The sequence below is a fragment of the Chenopodium album genome, chromosome 16, assembly GCF_948465745.1.
Source record: "Chenopodium album chromosome 16, dcCheAlbu1.1, whole genome shotgun sequence".
Taxonomy (NCBI): Eukaryota; Viridiplantae; Streptophyta; class Magnoliopsida; order Caryophyllales; family Amaranthaceae; genus Chenopodium; species Chenopodium album.
The window spans coordinates 39,860,061-39,879,435 of NC_137849.1; the positions used below are offsets into that span (position 1 = coordinate 39,860,061).

The window sequence follows — 19,375 nt, forward strand, 5'->3', positions numbered from 1 at the left end:
TTGCACGTAGTCCGGAGGGCATATTTTTGTGCCAACGGAAGTATACTCTTGATATTATTGCAAAGTCTGGTTTACTTGGGGCACGCCCGGCAGGTACTCCAATTGAGCAAAACCATACTCTGGCAAAATCAGAGACACCTCCTATTGCAGACCCCGAAATGTATCAGCGTCTTGTGGGTCGTTTGATCTATTTGTCTTTCACTAGACCCGATCTGGCATACACAGTTCATATTCTATCCCAATTCATACAACAACCTCGTCAAGATCATTGGGAGGCAGTCCTTCGTACAATTCGCTACTTGAAGGGTTGTCTGGGTCAAGGGATTCTATTGAGTTCAGATTACGATCTACATTTGACAGGTTGGTGTGACTCGAATTCGGCTAGTTGTCCTTTAACGAAACGTTCGATTATTGGTTGGTTGGTGTTTCTTGGTGGTTCTCCTATTTCTTGGAAGACTAAGAAGCAGGATACTATTTCTAAATCTTCTGTTGAGGCAGAGTATCGTTCGATGTCTAAGGCCACTGATGAGTTAAAATGGTTGAAGGCACTACTCGGCAGCTTGGGAGTTTCGCATCCGCGTGCGATGAACTTGTTATGTGATAGTCAATCTACGTTGTATATTGCGCAGAATCCGGTCTTCCATGAGCGCACTAAGCATATTGAGATTGACTGTCATTATGTTTGGGATGCAATTCAGGAAGGGATTGTTCGTCCGTTGTATGTGAAGACAACGGATCAACTAACGGATATTTTCACTAAGGCGTTAAGCAAACATCAATTTTTGTATTTACTCGACAAGTTGGGCATTTGTGACTTGCATGCTCCAACTTGAGGGGGGTGTTAAGCCTTAATATTGTAATTAGCTTTTGGGCCTAGTTTATGCCCTAATATGTTTTTAGGTTGTATATAAACCTTGTCATACAGAAATACAAACTAAGGAAAATCAATTCTTGACAAAAATTATAAACATTTGATATTAAAATAGTATAAATCGAGAGAATGTAATAAGATCCCACGTGATTATATTTTTATATAGTTATAAATTATCAAAGCTAATCAAAATGAAACACATACAGTAAATAATATAAAAGTGTAAAAAGTCAAACTATTACAATTATAAAGTAAAAAAAAAAATATATAAAAAAAATGAAGGAAGTATAATCGTGGGAGCTTTGTAAAGTCGGGAGGACTCGTGGGCATATTACCAAAGGGTAAATAGCATATACTCTTGCGAAATAGCCCACTTTCACCTTCTTCCGCCCACTTCAAAGTCTCAGAGACAGACAAATAAACCCAAAAAACTCGTCAAAATCTACAACAACCTTGTAAATTTCAGGTGACTATATATATAAACTCCCAGTTGCTATCATTTTATTTCCCATAATAATCAGAAGTAACACTTTTTTTATCTTTCAGTCTGCCAAATTCGAAACCCCGCGATTTCACTTCTCTTCGTCAACGTTCTCTCTCCTACCAACCTTCACAACTCAACAAATTTTAATCCCTCATTTTTTTCTCTCGGTTTCATCGAATATTCGAGCTACTTCCCTTCATTTTCGTAAGATCTCTCTCTTTTTCACTCTTTTTTTCTTGATTTTTTTCATCATTTTTGCTTTATTTTATTTTATTCTTCATTTAAATTTCTGGGATACTACCCATTTCTATCTTGTTTACATGAAATCGATCTTTGAACTTTAATTTGCAAGTTTGATTAATTGGGTTGTTGGGTTTATCAGTTTTAATTTCTGGGTTGCAAATGTTGAAGTAGATGTACTGCCATCTGTTTTGATTTAGTTGTCCCATCACTAGTTCAAATTTCGATATCAGCGTGACGATTAATTCCAGACAGAGGGTATAGTTCTTGGTATTTGTGTTTTATCTGAAATGTAAGTTATGACATGTTTTTGGTTGGTGACGTATTATGCCCATAAATTTTATATGAGTGTTTGTTTTGAAATGGGACTAATCTTGTTCATTCTTGTAATAATTGTTGCTTGCAATTTGATTTTATTTGAAGTATAAGTATGACTGTTGTAAACATTATTTTTTGCGTTGAAATCTTGTTATGTGGAAATCTTTCGTAAATTTGCTGTATTAATGTGTTGTAATTTACTGAATATGTTAATCTTGGAGTAGAATGAACGGATGTGATATGCATAATCTTGTTATATTGAATTCTTGAGTAATAATGCTGAAAATAGATGTAATTTCATTGTGGGGACCGACTGAATTTGAAATTCTTGGAGTGTAATGAACTAATGCGATGTGCAAGTATGCAGATGTTTTATCCTGTTATGCTGCTCTGCTTTTGATTTTTGTTATTAACTTTATGTGCGCTTGTTGCTATGTTAGATTAATTGTTTATGTCTTAAGCATATGTGCGTAACTGCGTAATCAAATGTTCGCATTATTGTATGGCTGAATGTTATTAACTGTGCAATGTGCTACTCTTGAGTATCTTAATTCCTGCAATTTGCATTCAAAATGGGCAATAATATAAAGTGTTTTATGTAAAATATTCAGAATGGCTTCTATGGTGTTAAGACAAACTATTGGCATCATCCAATCTGCTGGTCCTAGCTGTAGTTATGGGCCTTCTAGCTGCCATCATGATTCCCACTATGCATCAGTGAAGTTTCTACCAAAGGTTAACAAATTTAGTCTTGGACATTCAACAATCGACAGCTTCAGCTCCATTCAGAAGCGTTCAGGTGTAATTCAGGCCTCAACATCTCAAGTCTCAGCTATGGATACCATTTCATCGCCATCAGATGACCTCACCAATGACAAACCCAAGAAACCAAGTAAGCTGTTTAGTTTTTTGTCGGTTTTGCCTTAGGAAGTTATGGTTGGTAGCATTCTGAAAAATTCGTTAGTTCTGCAGCATACATGATCAGATGGCTGAATACATTGAGTTTCATTGTTGTGTGATACTTTCCTTTTCGTTTGTTTTTGGAGAATGATTTGTATCTGTAGTAGCTTCTAAATTGTTTTTGAATTTCACTGACAGGTGAGGCATCTCTTATACTGATAAGACACGGTGAATCTATGTGGAATGAGAAAAATCTTTTCACTGGCTGTGTTGATGTGCCATTAACGACGAAAGGCGTTGAGGAAGCAATTGAGGCTGGCAAGAGGATCAGCAATATACCTGTCGATATGATTTTTACATCTGCTCTGATTCGTGCTCAGATGACCGCCATGCTTGCCATGACACAGCATCGACGCAGGAAGGTAATGTCCTGTGTGATTTGATTTTATATGGTTGTTGTGTTGTGGATACATTAGGATTTTTTACTTTTTATTGTTAGATCTCATGATCATTTAAATGATTGAGGTGAGCCCCAAATTTTTCATGAACCTCTTAGAGTGCTGGAAGCTTAACTTACTTGGGGTAATTGAGATTCTTGAATTCTAGACAATCCATTGCTAGGTTTAGAACCTTGAGTGGAAGAGCTGAGAAATAAGTAGTTAATACAGCTTCAAATTTTTGTAAATTTGACCAAACATTTTCAAGACCAAATGAAAAGGCTCAAAACTTCCTTTGTTTCAATAAACAGAATATGATTATGAACTGTTATGGCCAAAGGCCTTTGAGTCTTGCTAGAGCTTCTGGGGACTGCCTCCATATCTACTCTCTGGATTTTATTTTATGCCTGTGTAGCTTTCATGTACCTTCACCTTATGCATAACTACTCTCTCCTTCAGGTGCCCATCATCATGCATAATGAGAGTGAACAAGCTAAGCAGTGGAGTGAGGTTTATAGCGAGGAGACAATAAGCCAGTCAATTTCAGTTGTCACAGCATGGCAATTGAATGAAAGAATGTAAAGCCTCTGGTTCTTTTTGGCTCTTGTCTTCATGTTTTAATTGTTTCAATGTGTTACATGTAAAATGTATGTGCTTTTCCAGGTATGGAGAGCTTCAAGGACTCAATAAACAAGAGACTGCCGATAGATATGGGAAAGAGAAAGTTCATGAGTGGCGTCGTAGTTATGACATACCTCCACCAAATGGAGAGAGTCTGGAAATGTGTGCTGAAAGAGCAGTCGCTTATTTCAAAGAAAATGTATTAATTTCTCCCTTGATACTATTTTGCTGGAAATGATTTTAGCAATCAACTGATCTTGAAATGCAACTTGCAGATAGAACCCCAACTCCAAGCTGGAAAAAATATAATGATTGCTGCTCATGGAAATTCACTAAGATCTATTATCATGTACCTTGACGCACTAACATCTCAAGAGGTGCGTGTGTTTTTTACTCAAAAGGTTTTTAATGGTTTCATGTGTTTCTCTTTTAATCACTTAGCCATTTGGTCCAGGTTATCAGCCTTGAACTTTCTACTGGAATTCCCCTGCTTTACATTTTCAAAGAAGGAAAGTTTATGAGAAGAGGAAGCCCTGTAGGACCCACTGAGGCAGGAGTCTATGCATACACAAAAGTATGCTATTCTTCTTTGTTTGGCATTTTGGTTCTCTTGGCTGGTTTCAGCTACATTCTTCTTGACATGAAGCTGTGTTAATTCAATTAAATGCAACTGCACTTTGATTACAACTTGCAAGCACTAGAAATGTGATTTTTGAATCTTTCATACCATATGCCTTGTTCCATGACTGAAGTATATGATTTTCTGCTGCAGAGATTAGCTGTTTACAGGCAGAAGTTGGATGAAATGCTCTGATTATCGATTTCATTTTTAGGCAAGTCTTCAACCCCTAGCTATCTGCTGAAAAATTATCCATGTCACATCTAGTTCTGTTTTGCGGTCTCAGTCCTGATTAGCTCTGGTGTATATGTTTCTTGTAGGCCTTTGCATCCGGTAATCCTTAATCACACAACTGGCTGGACGTGAAGATAAATTGAAAGTGCAGAAACAAAAAAGTGGATATATCGACATGAACTTAGATTGAAAGATCTTATAGCTGGTTTTTTCAGCTACTTTTTTTTAGTTTGTTAGGCTTCAGTTTTAGGGTTATATGCCAGTATGGCACTTGTGATGGTTTGCAAGGAACTATAACATACATAGTATACTTTTATTGTTTTGTAATTGTAAAATTTGTTAGTGATGCTTTGACAACCATGTTATAGCTACATTCTCAAGCTTACAGCTTGTTTCCAGTATATGCTGACTACGTTACACGGTGAAGTTTTTGAAGGTTGTAAACTTGTAATTGGCATAGAATATATCCTATGATACCTTTGTTTATTCTATGTGGAGCAACTACCTACCTATTAACCAATCAAACAATTTTAAAAGCTATTTTTATTTAATTGACTTCTCAATAATACACCCCTGTTTTTCCAGGGTTGTGAGAGGGTTGCATAGTCACGTGACGCAACCATTGTATGAGAAAATATGTAGTGGTAAGATTGTTAACTAGTTTGAAGTTTATATTAGTGGAAAGTTTTCGTTCTTAACACCTCTTTGTCAACCTAATCAGTGAAAGTTACTCCATCCGTTTCAATATGATAGTCCCATATAAAATCAATTACATAAAATAATAAAAGGAGAATATTTGGAATCTAACATTAAAGTAAAAACAATTCATAAATAGTTTTGCCTTATTTAAATTTTTTGATTTTTTTTAGGAAATCATTAGCCTTAATTGCATAAATCAAGGGAGTAATTTCTTTACTTAGAATCATGTTATCAATTCACAATCAATTAATTTAACAAATCAGAATTTAATATGTATAAAATAGGAAATAAAAACTAAGTCAAAAGTGGAATACATTCAATATGGGTAGATCTTTTTGAAATGCCTAAAATAGTATATGGGACTAACAAATTGAAATGGAGGGAGTATGTCCTAATGAATCAAATTTCACCAGGAAAAATTGATCATTGTTCACATAATGTAGTAACTGTCATTGTCTTCTTTGACATTATGAATTGGCCAACCTATTTAATCAAAGTATCTAAGACTTGTCAATATGACAATATCTAACTTCTACTTTTTCATAGAGTTTTTAGAAGAGAGACCACTTGACTATTCGAGAGGTGTCCAGGTAATTACGAAGTCCTAATTAGAGTTAAGGTAGAAAGGAAAAACTTACTATTAATTAAATGTTTAAACCTCTTTGTGAGAACTAAAATGAACAATGCTGAGGAAAAATCACTGTTGTTTGAATACAGTTTCAAAGGATTATTTTACATGAAAAATCCACAAGTAAAGTTTGGCATATAGAGTAAATCAGAATAGTTGCATTCTTCATTTGTGGTATGGCAAGTTGGTTGTGGCAACACCCGGTTCTGAAATCGATGGTCTTTTCCTCCCTTCCCCAGTTGTATTCTTCTGAGATTGAGGTGCACACTGCTTCGCTTTGTAAACAATTAACATGTCAAGGATCAACATAAATTCCATTAGAGTCCCTTTTCTGTTGATGAGGCAGCAAAACTTGAATTGCATATTTGCATACATGATTCTAAAGAAAGGATTATTCGCAAGAATTTGGTCTACATTGTTAGTACATCATACCAAGAGATTCATCGGACTCATGTTAGCCTCTTAGCTATCATATCAAGCTTTAATATGTCCAGGATCTTCAAGGCTTATGTTAGCCACTGACAAATCAGCATCTGGAGTAGAGGATTGGGAATCCTCAGCGGTTGATGAAGATGGAGTACACCTGCCATCGTTTTCTGAGTCTTCCTCCTCAGATGGATCATCGTTATGTGAGTGTGAGCTCTCATGAATAAGACCACCGCGACTGGAGGCAACAGATGCATCATTTCCTTCCTCCCAGTAAGAGCGCTTTTTTTCATCATCCTCTTTCATTCTTTGAGCGTACTTTTGAATATCAAAACCTTCTGAACTATTCCCCCCAAATGCAGATTCAAGATGGTCCATGTCAAAAAGTTCCTCCATGATCTTCTTGGAATTTTCGTCATCAGCATAAACAAACTTCACCTTCTTCCGAGTCTTAGGCTCCAAAAAAGGTTTGACTAACTGGAATGAAATAGAGGCACGGTTGCATTATTCAAAATATCTCCATCTAAGCTGGACTTTAAGTTTGAAAAGTATACATGTATATTCTTGCACAAAATGTCGGCTTCATCAAAGTAAGAAAGGAAAAGCAATTACAGGGTTTGAGCCCTTTGAAGTACTCCAGAAAACATGACATGCAGAAATAAGCAACAAGATGTCCAGGAAGGATTAGTGCTATCAGATAAGGAAGGAATACCTTGTAAAATTGTTCGAAAAACTTAGGAGGATTATACAAAACAGCAACACCCAATCTTTCTGGATAATGGTTTTGTAGTACATGAGCAGTTTCTTTTGCTGATTTGACTGAAATATTTGTTAGATTGAAATTCCAAAAATCAACCAGCCAGACCATCTGCTCTTGATTAGGTGGTAAGTGTAGGATGGCATTTTCCATGCAATATACCAAGTATTTTATTTGTCCTGATACAGACTTTGTGTTCTGCAACAAAAACACCCAAATCAACCAGTCATTAACAAGTATGCGAGTATATAAAACACAATGATAACCTCTCAAACAGTAGAGTGAAAGAACATGAATTCCATGCCAGATGCCACAAAGAACAACGCCACTAAAATCATAGTCTTAACAAGGCTCAGCGAATGCCCATAGATGTTCTTCTTTGATAATTTTCATTACCACTTATTACAACCATTCATCATCTTTTTCATTACCACTAGGATATTAGCATGCATATCCACAAACTCACAAAGGATATTCCATCTGCAAGCTTAATATGATATCAGAGGAGCCTGTAGGAAATAAACAAGCAGAAAAAACAAGCCCATTTATGACCTTACACGGACCACCAAACACATAATGCACACATCCACGGATCCACCATACCCTACATGATCTACATTCATATGAAAAATATCATCTCATCTTTCTCATCAACAAGAAAACGATACCTGACAACTAGGACGCATGACCAGGACAGGTCTCCCTTCCTTATCAACAGAAGTTGATCTGTAAACTTTGCCCGAATCAGCTTCACAAGCAACATCTTCCTAAATCAATGAAAACAACATATAAAGCTTCAAGTTACAATCAATTTTCAACATTTATAAACATTAAAAGTACAGAGCATAGAACACAAATACCCAGCAAATTTGTTTAGTCTCAAGTTACAACCAGTTGTTAATATTTTTGGACAAAACAAGTACAGACCAGAAGAGCACCCACATACCCAGCAAATATGTTCAGGCTTGTATTCTAATCTCCATTTCAAAGAATCTTTCAACATCTTTGTGGCCTTTTTAACATTCCAATTCCGTGCTCGCAAGTATCTTGAAACTAATTCATCAGAGCAAAACTTAGACAGCTTCTCAGGGATCAGATTTAATGCCGCCCTTACCTCACCAATCTGCAAATACTCAACGCCATTAAAACCCATATATAACAATGTCAGAAGGGTTGTGTTAGCTCCCCTGGCAAAATTAATTGAATTAACACGAGTCTACGAGCTTATGATGCTGGAAAATACCTTCTTTAGCTGTTCTTCATGTGGCAAAGATTGTTCATGGGCATTAGAAGCAGTCTTCTTCAAATTTGTACTCATCACTATTGAATGGACAAAAACAATCAAAAAATTAGGAATACATATGTTATAAATATCATCATTCCACTTAAGAAAACTATAAAAATACAACATCTGTGACATACTAGAGTAAATTCAAAGCGTATTAGAGGTATTGGGATAATGTTAATGTCGTAGAAATTCAACCATTTAATAGTTGTCTTGGTCATTTCATGAAATATAAGGTACTATATGTTTATGGATAGTGATCAAGGCATAGCTGAGAGCTGATTACCCTAATAAAACAAGAAATAAAAACCATTCAAAATCTTTGGTACGTATCTTGCAGATTTTATTCGATTATATTTCATATAAGCCAAAATTACAGTCTAATACATCCATATTGATCAAACTTGATATGATCAAATTATAATATTATTATTTTCTTTCATTTTTGAAGGGTTGACTGAATTTAAGTTAAAATGGCAACCAATAACCCAAAAATCAAAAAATAAATTATAATAAAATAAACCCAGATTAATCTAATAACCCTTTGGTCAAATTCAAATTCAAATTCAAACTCAATTTCAAAATCCAAAATCAGCAATGAAACAGGAAATCATACAAACAGTCAACAACCCCTCAATCAAAGGTTTGACCAACAAGAAAATCTGATTAACATAATCATCATAATTCAATTATTCAAAGTGGGTGTAATAACATGTATAATAAACATAATCAAGCCAAACAAAGAAAAACAGAAAATAACATAAAATGTGCATTAATTAAAAACGAAGAAAAAGAAGTAAACCTTATGAAAATTGTTTGTTGTTGCAGAGACTGAGTGTAAAAGCTAGAAAGAGAGAAAAATGATGTGAAGGAGAAGATGAAGGGCTGGGTTTCATGTGATATGTTGAGAAGTTGTAGTAATATTGAGAATTAAGGACGCATGAATATTGAATTTGAGTTATTGGTGATTTTGTTGTTGGACTTGTCTCTCTTAACTTTTTTCTATTTGTCCATTTTTGTTTTGGTTTTGGGTTGTGGCCCTTTTTCTTAGTCAACCGTACACGTTCGTATCTTGGATGCCTTCATTTATTTTTACTAAAAAAAAAAAAATCGAGATGGTCGAATTAGCTAGTTTAGGTGGTAAAGTTTGAGATAATTAGAGCAGGTTTTGATGGTTTAGTTAATTACACTTTATACGACTTAAACTTTGTATTACATGGATTTCGGTTGTATTGATAGGGAATTATGATAATATGTTATATGGTAGCTGAAGTATGTGTCATTATACCGTAATTAGTGTTTATTATTAGGATTTTTTATCGAAAAGTATCAATTAAATATACATTTTACAAAACCAAACAATTACAATTTTTGTTTTTATTTCCAAAATCTAACTTAAAATAAAAAAATTAAAAAAAAAATTGATACCCACATGGATTATGTCAAAACTTCCGTTTATGAACTCACTTCTTTAGTTCTTTTGGACATGTTTAGGGCCTGTTCTCATTTACTGAAATGAGTTGAACTGAACCGAATTGAATAGAGCTGAAATGAATATTTTATGAGAAGGAAATTAGGAGTTGAACTGAACTGATTGGAGCTGAACTGAAATTAAGCAGAAGTGAACAGACCCTTAGTCATTAGCTTAGTAGCTGATTGATATACGAGTAGTTGGTTTGACTAAAATGTTATAAATAGTGGATTGCATAAAAATGTTTGGTAAATATTAAATGCTATCGTCGTTCTATTTTAGATAATAACTAGTGTGTGGCTCACGCGATGCTTGGTTTTTTTTTTTTGAATACTTGTAAATGAATAAACAGGTTCACTTTTGTCAAAAAAAAAAAAAAAAAAAGAAACAGGTTCACTCTTTATTATTTATTTGTTCATTATTGTTTATAATTATAATAGTTTTTCATTAAACCTTTGAATAAATTAATTATGGAACAAGTATTGATTAAATATACAAATGTGATCCTGTCAAAAAAAATTATATAAACATGTCCTTTGTTTAAAATTTATAATATAATGAAAATAAAAACATAATTATTATCAAAATAATTAAATAACTAAAATTAATTTATAACAATAGTTAAATTTTCTTGCTTGTATGTATTACCTCGATTAGCATAATTAGCAAATAATAGGGTCAATTTTTTATTTTTATTTTTTTTAAAAGAATTGCATTTATTAACTGTTCAGATCTCCATCCAATCCATATAGTTATATATTTATGAGTCAAGTATAAAAGCATGATTAATATATGGATGAGATGGTAAGACACTTAATGCATATTTTTGTGGTTATGAGTTCGAATCTCATGATATACTATACTTATATATTAAAAAGCGTTCCTAAAACAGAATATCTTCCACGTGTCAGCAATATGTTGTGTGATCCCTTTATGGCCACTTAATGCATATTTTTGTGGTTATGAGTTCGACATGTCAGCAATATGCGCCACATGTGTCATTATAAACATGACATGTAACAAGACTTGAACTCAAGACCAACAAGTCTTAAGTTAAAAGTCTTACTATCTTAGCCATTTATCAATTATGTTTTTTTATCCAACAAAATTATAGTTAACTTTAAAAAGTTAATTTGTGTCTTATTATACTATTTGTTTCCATTATGTAATGATTGAGTTTGACAACTAAACGATGTTTATAGCAAGACTTAAACTCAAAACCAACAAGTCTTACTATCTAAACAGTCGAATTTGATTAGCAAATTAAACAAGCACAAACTAACAACCTGGGGCATCACCCGGGCCACACGCTAGTTTTTATTAGAATATGCTCATAGTTGAAAGATGACATGGCGAGGGTGCCACGTGGCACATAAACGTTAACGCTTTTTAATAAATAAGTATAGATAGATATAGATTTGGATCTTGTTAACAACTTAAAAGCATCTTAATGTATATTTTCATAATATCAAACTTCTTATAATTTTCTCACTGGAGATTAGAGATATTTTGTGCATTGACAAATATATAAAAAAGAAACATGTCAACTAAAAAAGAACAAAAGTAGTTTTATCCCCTCTATTCTTGAATATCTAACACGTTATGCTAAAGACTTTTAGTATACAGAGTAATTTTCTAAGTCATAACTGTAACTATATATCTACAATTCTACATTGTCCTTCGTTCAAGGTCATAGCTAAATTTTCTAAACCCATAACTAAAAACAATCCGACCTGAAAATAACCCGAACTCAAACCTACCTGTCACCGTTGGTCTTTCTATAAAGATGGCATTGGTCGGGCCGGCTCGAGGCCCGGCACGACCTAGCATAAAAAAAGCACAGCACAGCACGGTACTATGCGTGTGGGCCGTGGGTCAAACCTGGGTCGCTTTTATTGGGGGATGCACGAAAAGACATGGCATGACAAAACATGCTAAATTCAATGTAATTTTGCTTAAACACGCAAACCCGACATGATGACACATAGGCTTGGCCCGTGCACGGACCAACTTTTAGAAAACTTTGGTCAAGCACGAAACTCGTGGCCGAGCGATGGGCCAGGCCTAACTAACCTCAAAGTACGTGGACCTGACACGGTCAGAGCTATCTTTTATCTTATTGTGTTGGTGTGGGGTGCGGCCGCGTGGCCTACCTTGGGGAACTAGCATTGAGATTGTGCTCAGTTCATCAGTTGTCAACGACCAGAAAAGAAAATTCAGGCTGAACTATATCTCAGCCATCACCCTGTAATCACTCACTTTCTCTCTCCTCTTCTACTAATGATTCATTGATCACTGAACTCCCCAAAAATGTCAAATAGTTGGAAAATCATATTATCAGTGACATTATTTGCTACATTATTTGACATTTACCAACATCAAATTACCATTCCCTCTTGCAAAATTGCAAATGCTAATTCCAATCAAACACTTTTCGATGATTTTGACCATAATCATGAAGATTTAACAGCCATTCTTGTCTCCAATTTACTCTTACGCGGTTCTGATTCTTCATTCTTCGATTTGTTCTTCAAAGACTACTTTTTGTCCCAATTCTTCTCGGTATTTTCCTTCTCCTAATCTTTTGAATTTGCCCTTTTTTCAGTTGTTTAGTTTTTGCAAAATTCAATGTTAGTTGTTCCTTGAAGTTTGCTATTTATGGATTTTCGTGTAAAGTGCTTAGATTATGTATGTTATGATAGGTAACTTCAACCTTATTTGCTGAAAGATGAACTGGGTTTATCCCTTTTTATATTGTAAGTTATACTATTGCAATGTAAATATTGATACTCTATGTGCTCATTTTTTTACTTCAAGTACCCGTGTTGGATACCCGACACTCTTATGTGTTCGGAAACCTCGTTTAAAACCCGAATGTTTGGGAAAATTGGTAGCTTTGACTTTGGCAGACATACCACATACTGATATGAGATACTTATAAGTCATAGCTTGCCAAGTCCATTAGATTGGTGCTTAATTTAGGAGTAAAATATTATAATCATAATGCTTAATTCTATAAAAATAATCAACAAATTGCTGCTTGATCATGAAAAGTTCCCAAATTCTAGTTTATGAGTTGTCTGACCTTATGTCAACTTAGTTTATCTTTATGCAAAGGATTGGTTTTGATCATTTGATAAAAAACGGGACGTAGAAGATTGTTCTATTGAATGACTTGCATTGTGAATTTGAATGTACCTAAGTTAAATGACTATCCTGTGTCTATTGTATGTCGAAAATCATCATAGCTCGGTTATGATAGGAGGACTTATTTTACCTTTGTTAGTTTATGGTAGACAAATTTGTACTTCAAGCTACTTGAGGATCCGTGTCCTGACTTTTTATGTGACAGAATTTTCTTCAGAGCTTTGAAGGATCTTCATTCTATTCAATTATGTTATAGAAGATAAACATATGCATATAAGTTGTCTATACATTAGGGATAAGTGGGGGTTTCTTTCGAAAGCTACCTTTAACTAGACATGATGTATAGTTTTGAGTTGTCTGTATAAGTTGTGTGATCCCTTTATGTTAGTTTCAGCTCTAACTAGTTCATCTTTAATAACATCAGCTACTATGATTGAAGCAGAAATCTTTTGATATTTTGAAGCCTGATATACTTTTAGTCCTTGGAGATCTTTCCGCTAAAGGATTTGAGTTGACGAGTAAAAAATGGTCATCTGTGGTAGAGCAATTTGAAAGGATTCTAGGTCCCTATCTTCACCTGCCTTTTCATGTGACTCTGGGTGACAGGGATATTGGAGAATGTAGTAAGTTGAAGGCCAGCTTAGTGCGCCGGGTTGCTAGCAGTTTCCCAGAGCTGAATCGTGGAGGCTGTGGTAGCTTTGGGATAAGCAATGTTAGTTTCATCTCAATCAATGCCATGGCATTGCTTTGTGGCAACAATGAACTTCTGTCAGATGTTGAGACAGTTATTGAAACAGAAAGTGCATACTTACAAACACAATCTGAAGATGGAGAACAATCAGTCAAATTGAATGCTGCTGACGAAGCTTCCTATCAGCAAAGATGGAGAGATAATCCCGCTTCACCGCAATCTGGCCCTGTCCTTTTGCTTCATATCCCCTTGCAACAAATATCAAATAGCTACTGCAATCAAGAGAGCAGCTCCAGTGCCATTTGGAACTCTCTTCCAGACAGTCTGAAATTACTATGGAGGTGAGTTTTCTTGCAGATGTTTATATAAGTTGAAGGGATCACCTGTCTTTCCTTTCAGTTTTTGGAAATAATATAGCTCTTGTATTCTCGGCATTTGCCATCAGTTTGATTCATTATTCATGTTCATGTGTATCTTGGTCTATGTTTGGTGTCTAAAATCACCATTTTCATTTACTATATTCCTGTTCTTCCATGTCACATGTGATGAGATACTGGAATGCTGCTTATAAACCAATTTGCTGAAAAGTTACAATGAAACCTTACCTGTAACTTGTATTATGATTGTTTTGTTTTGCTCGATGCTTTGTTGGGGACGGCATATAGGCTTATATTAAAAATTTAAAGCTAAATAGTAATAAATACGGATATCCATACTCACAGAGTTTATGCTGCTTTGTCAGCAGTTTGCTGTATGTATTTTGTATCGTAATGTTGCACTTATCAGGAGGATCTATGTTGTATCTTCTTGTTGCCAGCTGCCTGTGTTGACACTGAAATTTTGTTAATTATTAGGTGTCAGATATATGTAAATAAGGAGATAATATAAAAAAAATATAAGATATTATCTTCACAATCTCTTAGAATATTTGATAGATATCTTGTTTACTACTCTATGACACTCTATATAAAGAGGGTCGTTTTTAGGGTTTAATTAGGTTTAGATGGAATAAGTCACAAAGACCCATCTCCTCCCTACTACCAAACATTGTAGGTACATAGTAGGGATTAACCCGACAAGGCCCCGTACTATAAACAAATATCAAAATCCTAGCCCTTTGGAGAGAGGAATCAAGAGATCTACGAGAGTTGTAACCCACAAATTATCAATAAAATAATTGTTCCCGTATATTTTTCTACCTCTTTAATTATATATCGCAGGTTTGAATTTTTATGGTTTACAGCCTGTCACTACTTTTTTTTTTTAATCTTGATTTATAGTTCTGCAAACAATTGAATTTCGTTGTTTTTGAGTTAATATGACATTAAACTGCTTTCAGGGCTGATACCGATTCTGGACCATATGACTTGCTGCACACTATTCCACCAAATGCATCTGAATACATCTTTCAGGCACTTAAACCTTGGTATTGCTATGGTTTTGCACCTTCAAAGTATCTTACTTGCTTCCCTTTTTTTTAATTGTTTGTTTGCTTCCTTCTTTTAATAATCCATAATAGTCTAGAACCCTAGATTTAATTGGTGCAATTACATTGCTCCTAGTTATTGGTATGACTAATGAATGGATACAGAAACACTGCTGAGTACCCTTATTATTAGTCTTATTACCCTTCCCCATCAGTTTTCCTCTCTTTTGATGATATATTGCAGGTTTGAATTTTTATGGTTTACAGCCTGTCACTACTTTTTTTTTTTTAATCTTGATTTATAGTTCTGCAAACAATTGAATTTCGTTGTTTTTGAGTTAATATGACATTAAACTGCTTTCAGGGCTGATACCGATTCTGGACCATATGACTTGCTGCACACTATTCCACCAAATGCATCTGAATACATCTTTCAGGCACTTAAACCTTGGTATTGCTATGGTTTTGCACCTTCAAAGCATCTTACTTGCTTCCCTTTTTTTTAATTGTTTGTTTGCTTCCTTCTTTCAATAATCCATAATAGTCTAGAACCCTAGATTTAATTGGTGCAATTACATTGCTCCTAGTTATTGGTATGACTAATGAATGGATACAGAAACACTGCTGAGTACCCTTATTATTAGTCTTATTACCCTTCCCCATCAGTTTTCCTCTCTTTTGATGATATATATTGGGTTTTTTATGTCTTTGAGTTTCTTATGCGTTCATATACTCATCTTCAAGAACTTAATATTGGTACATCATCATAGAACAAAAGTCTCTCATATTCATTTTTTTCCATAAATTGAAGTGTAAAGTGCTCAAAAGAGACACCTGACATGGAAGAAGTATCCATGTAAGATATTTTTAAACTGCTTTCAAGTGAGTGACAAAGAGTTTTCTTTTCTATGCTTTGCAGGATAATTTTCAGTGCTCACAGCCATAAATTTTGCGATATTATACACCCTGATGGGACACGTGAGGTAACAGTTCCAGCTTTGGCCTGGACAGCAAAGGATGATCCCGGTTTTATTGTTGCTACTTTCAGAAGGAATGAAGCAGTAGTTGTCAGGCATTTATCCCTCCCTAGAGAATCTCATGTCGTGGTTTCATTTATCGCCATTTTTGTTCTATCAATATCGCCTGCTGTCATAACAATTTTACTGCATCGACTGAATGTAAGATATGTTGGATGATATGTCCTCCACGTTTTTGCTTTATTTCCTGGAAAAAGAAAAAAAAAAAATCTTCTTCACTTCTGAATTTTGTTCATATGCTTTATGCTTTACAGTTTTTTAATCTTCCCTCCATGTGATCTGTTCTATCAGAAATCAGTTAACATCAACACTAGTCTCTAGGAAATGCTCAAAACTAATTTAGGAGCTTGTTATTGGCACATCACTTCAACTACATAAACTCTGTATGAATTGTAATTCATATAAGCTCACAGCTGACTATTGGTGCTCCCAACTCTCAAATGGTAAATTTTCTTCTCCCAGCACCAGAAAATAGCCGCTGCCTTTGATTGTTACCAATCCATCATCATTAGCTTTTTTTTAGTGCTCCCAGAGGCTGACATCAACTTCAATATCTGTTGACTCTCTTGCATCTAGACGTTTGTTTTGTAATCCTATATTCCTATCACTTATTTCGAAGGACCTGTGCATTTGAGCCCTCAGGTCTTGCTTATAGCATTACAGGATGCTAATTCAGCATCTACCAGCATCAACCCCCTGCTTTATTACTTTGATGATAATGACAATCCACAATCTTGGTCTGCTCAATTATATCAGTCCTGAACTCTGAGACCAATGCGTAGCATGTGGAGCCCATGTGAGCGCTCTGGGAACTTGATGATTGATTCTGGTAGAGATTGCTTTGGGATGAGTGAATTTAATATGTCTTTCTGAGTGGTTGAGAACTTGAGACCATATTCAACTGTATAAACCTTTCGGCCTTTTATAAATTTGGTAAGTTTGTTCAGGACTCTTGGATAACCTGATACCTGAATTTGGGCCTCGTTCTCATGTTCATGATTGGCACCTTAGGATCCCATGTAATTTGTAAATGGTAATTTCCTACCTATAACAAATGATGGACTTCTTAGCACATTAGAACATTAGTGGTGATTCTTGTGCGTTTGTTATGCTGAGAATTGAAGATCACTTTTCTTTTATTTGTGAACTCATGTATTACCTGAATACCTGGGTTATATGATTGCTGATAATGTTTTCAGCAAGGGCAGTCCCTGTAGTTTTCTCCTGGATAACCCATAAGATTATTCGAATATTTCCATCCTGTTTGTCAAAAGCTATATCCACTGGATCACTACAGAGAAGCATGAGGGCAACTCAGAACCTGTGCAACCCTGTAACCAGACATTGTTGCTACCTTGTAGACCCAAGTTTGACCTCTATTGGGTTTTTTTCCCCCTTAGTATTGATCTAATCCCATTACCTAAATCACAAAGCCAACTTCTTTAGCCATCTTCTCTACTGTGACGATTCCCAGCCCACCACCTATGTTACTCATATACAGTAGGCTGTAGGCGCCAACCAAGCAGCAGCCCAAACAACAACCTGAGCAGGTTGAGCAGACAGCAGGAAATCATGCCAACACCAAGTAGTGGATGGGTAAAGCAACTGTTTTGTCAGTGTGGTGTGGACAAGCATCAGCAATAAACCAATTGTTCTAGGTAGAAACTTAGGGAATTGGGTAGAGGATATAAATATCAGAGAAGGGAGAGTAGAAGAGCTATTCAGAAATTTGTAAGCTTGGGCATTTGGAGAATGGTGGCCAACTGTTAAAGACAGTTTCTGTGTCTTTTGAATCATTCACAAACATTCTGAATTTTTTACGACAACTCATATCAATTGAGAGTTGAGAGCTGACATGCATTCTCCAGTGCTGCACCCAGAATGATACTTTATGCTGCTAAAGGTGTCGCTTTTGGCTGTTGACAGAAGGAGATGCTTGTTGGTATTGCAGAAGAACGAGCTACTTTCAAGTGCCAGATTTTCTAGTTTGGACAATCATCAAGATGGCCTAGTCTCATCCTCACTGAGAACAGATTGTGGAGTGTCCTGTCGACCTCATCCTCTCAGAGTTTGTTCTGTTGCATTGCTGCTTTGTCTGCTTCCACAGGTAAGAATCCCAGTTGATATCCCTGCCTATAATTCAACTAGTTATAATATCTATGAATAGGGTTTGATAAAATGGAAACTGTTGTTTTAATTTCTTAAAGTTAATCATTTTTTTTAAGTGTTTAAGATACAGTTTTTAACATGAGACTAGTTAAAGCCTTACCACCCTCCCTCCTCTCCCCTTTCAGGGTTATTTATTTTAGATTGCTGTTCTCGGGAATTAGTCAATAGATTGGCTTGTGGAGATGTATTGGATTTAGGATTCATTGGTTTTTAAATGAAAGCAACAAGTAAAAATGAGTCAAATGACTTGTCTAGATTTCTCATTACCAACCTTAAAAATATTGGTGTCTCATCATGGATGATTGAAACAGCATCGCAATCTGACATGATATAACTTATCTACTTGCAAACAAAAAGTTTCTGCATCAAATTACACTTAAATGCAAAATCTAGGTCCCTAATTTGTTCAACTTAAAATGTCATTATTTCTTAAGATGAGATCTACGCTTAACTGATTGAGAACCCCCACTCTTTACTTGCAGTTTTAAGACTTTTAACTCTTTTAAGTAAGAGATCTCAGTCAGCATAACTGAAGGGTCTTTTGAGTGATTTGAGTCATTGACATGGTTGTGGCACATATTAAACCTCTTGCTCTTTGTTTCTTTATGCATTTTTCAAATAACCATTGGTACGTATTTAACTATTTACCATATCAGCTGACACCTGAGAGGAAAAAAAATTGTGAAACAACTGTTACTCTATACTCTATAGACCATTGTAGACTTGCTTCCTTGCTGGCAAGCAGTGGGTCTTCTCTTGGCCTCTACATCTTGGGTCCCTAACCATTATATATATATATATATATATATATATATATATATATATATATATATATATTCATGCCTATTGCTTCTCCCTCATTATACATTGCCCTTGCTTTTATTCCTATGGGCTTCACATTATTCATACCCTCTG

General features: G+C 35.1%; 3 protein-coding genes across 7 annotated transcripts; 2 read left to right on the forward strand and 1 right to left on the reverse strand.

Annotated features, from left to right (window-relative positions):
• Positions 1-1,379: 1,379 nt before the first annotated feature.
• Positions 1,380-5,159, forward strand: LOC145585277 (2,3-bisphosphoglycerate-dependent phosphoglycerate mutase 1-like). Its single transcript, XM_081641992.1, has 9 exons — positions 1,380-1,559; positions 2,525-2,805; positions 3,012-3,235; positions 3,710-3,828; positions 3,914-4,070; positions 4,147-4,248; positions 4,326-4,445; positions 4,644-4,704; positions 4,811-5,159. The coding sequence occupies exons 2-8, from the start codon at positions 2,526-2,528 to the stop codon at positions 4,683-4,685; spliced, it is 1,044 nt and encodes a 347-aa protein (XP_081498118.1). The 5' UTR covers positions 1,380-1,559; position 2,525; the 3' UTR covers positions 4,686-4,704; positions 4,811-5,159.
• Positions 5,160-6,043: 884 nt separating this feature from the next.
• On the reverse strand, positions 6,044-9,545 carry LOC145585278 (uncharacterized). Of its 4 annotated transcripts, none has more exons than XM_081641995.1 (7): positions 8,657-8,885; positions 8,478-8,554; positions 8,181-8,357; positions 7,903-8,001; positions 7,190-7,432; positions 6,484-6,954; positions 6,044-6,321 (listed from the first exon to the last, which is right to left on the reverse strand). In XM_081641995.1, coding segments are annotated over exons 1-6 (1,026 nt in total). In that variant the 5' UTR covers positions 8,658-8,885; the 3' UTR covers positions 6,044-6,321; positions 6,484-6,525. The 4 variants fall into 4 exon arrangements, with proteins under 4 accessions (XP_081498121.1, XP_081498120.1, XP_081498122.1 ...); XM_081641994.1 differs by having other exon boundaries at positions 6,044-6,326; XM_081641996.1 differs by lacking the exon at positions 8,657-8,885 and adding an exon at positions 9,322-9,545 and having other exon boundaries at positions 6,044-6,954.
• Positions 9,546-12,191: 2,646 nt separating this feature from the next.
• On the forward strand, positions 12,192-16,509 carry LOC145585280 (uncharacterized). Of its 2 annotated transcripts, none has more exons than XM_081641997.1 (5): positions 12,192-12,552; positions 13,580-14,169; positions 15,168-15,281; positions 15,619-15,705; positions 16,174-16,509. In XM_081641997.1, the coding sequence occupies exons 1-5, from the start codon at positions 12,301-12,303 to the stop codon at positions 16,448-16,450; spliced, it is 1,320 nt and encodes a 439-aa protein (XP_081498123.1). In that variant the 5' UTR covers positions 12,192-12,300; the 3' UTR covers positions 16,451-16,509. The 2 variants fall into 2 exon arrangements, with proteins under 2 accessions (XP_081498123.1, XP_081498124.1); XM_081641998.1 differs by having other exon boundaries at positions 15,168-15,254.
• The last annotated feature ends 2,866 nt before the right edge of the window (positions 16,510-19,375 follow it).

Coding starts and splice junctions, on each gene's coding strand:
- LOC145585280 (XM_081641997.1), top strand. CDS start 12,301: ATGTCAAATAGTTGGAAAATCATATTATCAGTGACATTATTTGCTACA. Junction 14,170..15,167: donor AGTCTGAAATTACTATGGAG/GTGAGTTTTCTT, acceptor AACTGCTTTCAG/GGCTGATACCGATTCTGGAC. Junction 15,706..16,173: donor TTTCAGGCACTTAAACCTTG/GTATTGCTATGG, acceptor TATGCTTTGCAG/GATAATTTTCAGTGCTCACA.
- LOC145585278 (XM_081641995.1), bottom strand. Junction 8,002..8,180: donor AGCCTGAACATATTTGCTGG/GTATGTGGGTGC, acceptor TCATTGATTTAG/GAAGATGTTGCTTGTGAAGC. Junction 6,955..7,189: donor TTTTCGAACAATTTTACAAG/GTATTCCTTCCT, acceptor ATTTCATTCCAG/TTAGTCAAACCTTTTTTGGA.
- LOC145585277 (XM_081641992.1), top strand. CDS start 2,526: ATGGCTTCTATGGTGTTAAGACAAACTATTGGCATCATCCAATCTGCT. Junction 4,071..4,146: donor TCGCTTATTTCAAAGAAAAT/GTATTAATTTCT, acceptor TGCAACTTGCAG/ATAGAACCCCAACTCCAAGC. Junction 4,446..4,643: donor GAGTCTATGCATACACAAAA/GTATGCTATTCT, acceptor TTTCTGCTGCAG/AGATTAGCTGTTTACAGGCA.